Below are 3,425 nucleotides of genomic sequence, written 5' to 3' on the forward strand. Positions count from 1 at the left end.
ATCCTGTGTGATTGTGTGACATTCATACCCCATCCCATAATCTGGTGTGGATGCCAGAGGTGACACCAAATGAGACTTAGGAGACTTTACCTTGGCTTGAGCCTGGCAGCTTTCACAAGGTGTTATGAAAACCAGCCAGGACAACCTACAGACTTGGCTCTCTGGGGTTTTCTTGCTTTCACCGCAAAGCACAAATGTATGAGGTTTTGTTACTGACCCCGCCATCACGATGAAGAAGTCCAGGCGATTCCACGTGTCTCCAAGGTAACACTTCTGCCCGAAGATCCCCAGTGCCACCATCTTGATCACCATCTCCACCGCAAAGAAAGCGAAAATGAAGTCGTCAAATGCCTGGAGACCAGTAAAAGATTATTACAGTCAGTGCTGCAGTGCTTTCTTATCAGGGAAAGCAGAGACACGAGCGCTCCCACTGCAGAGGCACTCTGTATACCCAGGCAGACGCTGGTACCAAAGTGCCACCTATTGAACTCAAAAATAAAACCTGCGGTACCTGAGGGGTGATGGCAGCCCTGGGTCAGTTCACTGCCTGGGAAGCATTAGCAGCTCCTATTAATCTACTCACAAAGCTACAAGGACATCACTGAATATTTTTCTTGGCATTTAAAGTCTATATATTCACCAGTGGCTTGTGGTTGGGTCCTGAGGTCTCAGCAACTTGGAGTGGAAGCTGCACTTCCTGACTGGGCATCTCAGAGCTTCTAGAAAGAATTGGTCGCATCTAAAACAGGGGAATGAATGTGCTTCACCTCTGATGCCTTCATGGACCCCCTAAGGGACCAGGTTCCTACCCACAGACCTGGACACAGCTGGGAGTGAGTGTGCACATCACACAGGGGCTGATGTGCACTACAAGGGCAGTTCTGCTGCACATGAGGAGTGACTGGAGCGGTTCCTCGTGGTGCAGAGGCTCAGGGCATCCTGCAGGCAACAGTGCATGCCCAATGCAGGAGCTTCTTGATGGAGGTCAAAATGTTGGGGTTTAGATTACTGTGAAAACAAGAAGAGCAAATAAAGGTGCTCAAATCAGTCCCTTGCTGCCCTACAGAACATGTCTCAGCCTTTACTTCTACAGGGTGATGGGGGCTTGGATTTCTCCAGCCTTCCTGGAGGCTACAGGTGGATGCATGAAATGCAGACACACTTGAAGATACCATGAAGCGGACTCTGTTGTAAATCCCCTTCTGCACGTGCCTGTAAACTCGAACATCAGGAGCTACAGATTGCTTTTAAATCACGTGCAGAGGCTTTGTTGTCTGAATGACAGACTCGATAAAGCACAGGAACTTCTCGATCTACAGACACGAGTGCTGCTGCCCAAACCGCTCTCTTAAGGACCACACTGTTTGGTGTCGTGTCTCTGGCGCTTCCATATTGAGGCCTGAGTGGATGAATTATAAAATTAACAGAGCATCCACACAGCAGCCAAGTTCCCACTGCGCACCCATGTACCTCTGTGTGTCAGCCCCAACTCTGTGGCTTTATCAACCAACCTTTCCCTTGATAAACTACACAGAAGTTATGCTCCATTCCTTCAGTTCATTTAATAGCATCTGAACACCTCCATAAAGCTCAGGCTTTGCTACCTCATGTTCTGGCTCCTATTCCCTCCTGCAAGCTCTGACAGGGTGAAGGATAACGATGGCTTCACTTGCAGCCTTTTTCTGCCTGCACACCCTTGGGTTTTTGCAGATATACTCAATATGTTGGGATCATTCAGCTGGTATTAGAAACTAAATGCAGCGCCTGGGCTCCTTGCAGCCTGTACACGTGTGTGTTCTGGGGAGAACAGCCTGTGCGATTGCAACCTGATTAAATTATGACAAAAAGAAAGAGGAAGCAAACAACGAGCATTCAATAATGTCACCTCCTCACGCAGGCAGGGTTCTCTGGACACTTTAGCAGGGATGGGCACTGTCCAAACTAAGTCCCATGTGGGTAAATACATGCAGAAAAACAGCAGGCACATGGAGGGTTGGACACTGGTGTCACCTCTGGATGCCACCTCACACCAACCCTGAGCCTGACCCTCTGGGATGATCCCTATGCTGGGTGCTTCTGGTGGCAACAGTTTCTCTAATATGGATCTCAGTCCATAGCAAACCTGCAGTGGCTTCTCAATTAATCCGGTTTACTTGGCTCTGTATTTAACAGACCCTCTTTTACGGTTGCAAGACGGTTTGATGATAAACTCTGCTATTCCTGGCATCTGCAGCTCTGGCCCCATCTTTGAAAGAGGCAGGAGAGGTTGGTTGGACCCCACTGACCTTCCCGTATGGCTGAAACACCCAAAGGGAAGTAAAGCAGCAGATCGGTGTGGGATTCAAGCGAACCAAGGCCGTCATACCACCACATGTCAGCAGTCCCTTCCTCGGTTGATGTCATGCATTAGAAACAACACAAGTTGGTCCCAAGCCTGAGATCTGAGTTGCTGCAGGAAGCCCAGCGCCAAGGGGCAGCCCACACACCAGATGCTGTCGGGATGTGCTTCCAAAATGAATCCTGCGGGCATATGGCAGCGAAGGGACTGCCAGAACGCAGCGAGGGTTGAGGTGACAAGCACAATGCCCCGCTGAGCCTGGGGTGGCCAACAAGGGTCTGTGAGCTTGGTACACGTATGCATTTCCCAAAGGTCAGTGCTTCTGGCACTTGGCAATGTGAGCAAGAGGTTCCCTGCATGGGCCATCCTCTAATTAAAATGCTCCAACACCTCCAGTGGGAGCTGGATGCCAAGTTTTGAGCCCCCCTACCCTTACTGGTTGCGTAGAGAAAGGATCTTGCTGGGGTAAGTCCAAATCTGTCAGCTTTTGGGTCTCACCTAGGGCCAGGGCAGCAGCTCTCCTCACTTTGCATTGGAAAAACCATCCCTATGGGCAGGGCTTTCATGGCTGGATCCTGGGGAAAAGGGACAAGGTCCCAGCTCTCGGTGTGGCCACCCCACTGTGTCCCAGACAACCCAGGCATGGGATCCTTACCTCCAGGATGGTGCAGCGCTCCGACTGGCACTCCACGTCCTCACAGGGCTGGAACATGCCCAGGGTGACGCAGTTCAGGAGGATGACCAGCATGCTGACGTGCTCGAACCAGGTGAGAGCAGGGCGTTAAGGAGAACACACCATCGGGAGGGGGAAAGCTGAGGTACTGCGCTATTTACATGACAAAAAGCCTTCACTCCTCCCACGAGCAATAAAGACACCACCAAACATCCCAAATTTGCCAACTTTTGAAGTTTTTGGGAACTGAGGGGCTTAGAAAGGGTAGCTGGACCTGGGGGTGTTGGTGGCAGCAATGCCCATGAGACAGCAATGTGCCCTTGAGCCAAGAAGGCCAACGCCAGCCTGGGGTGGATGAGAAGGGGTGGTTGTAGGGCAGAGAGGTTCTCCTGCCCCTCTGCTCTGCCCTGCTCA

General features: G+C 51.1%; 1 protein-coding gene across 1 annotated transcript; it reads right to left on the bottom strand.

Annotated features, from left to right (window-relative positions):
• Positions 1 to 217: 217 nt before the first annotated feature.
• LOC104544608 (voltage-dependent T-type calcium channel subunit alpha-1H-like) lies at positions 218 to 3,104 on the bottom strand (the record flags this gene model as incomplete). The annotated part of the gene is made up of 2 exons (XM_010189531.1): positions 218 to 351; positions 2,994 to 3,104. Coding segments are annotated over 2 exons (245 nt in total), but the record flags the coding sequence as incomplete, so codon positions are not given.
• Between the last annotated feature and the right edge of the window lie 321 nt (positions 3,105 to 3,425).

This window comes from Mesitornis unicolor, unplaced genomic scaffold (assembly GCF_000695765.1).
Source record: "Mesitornis unicolor isolate BGI_N332 unplaced genomic scaffold, ASM69576v1 scaffold7320, whole genome shotgun sequence".
Classification (NCBI taxonomy): Eukaryota; Metazoa; Chordata; class Aves; order Mesitornithiformes; family Mesitornithidae; genus Mesitornis; species Mesitornis unicolor.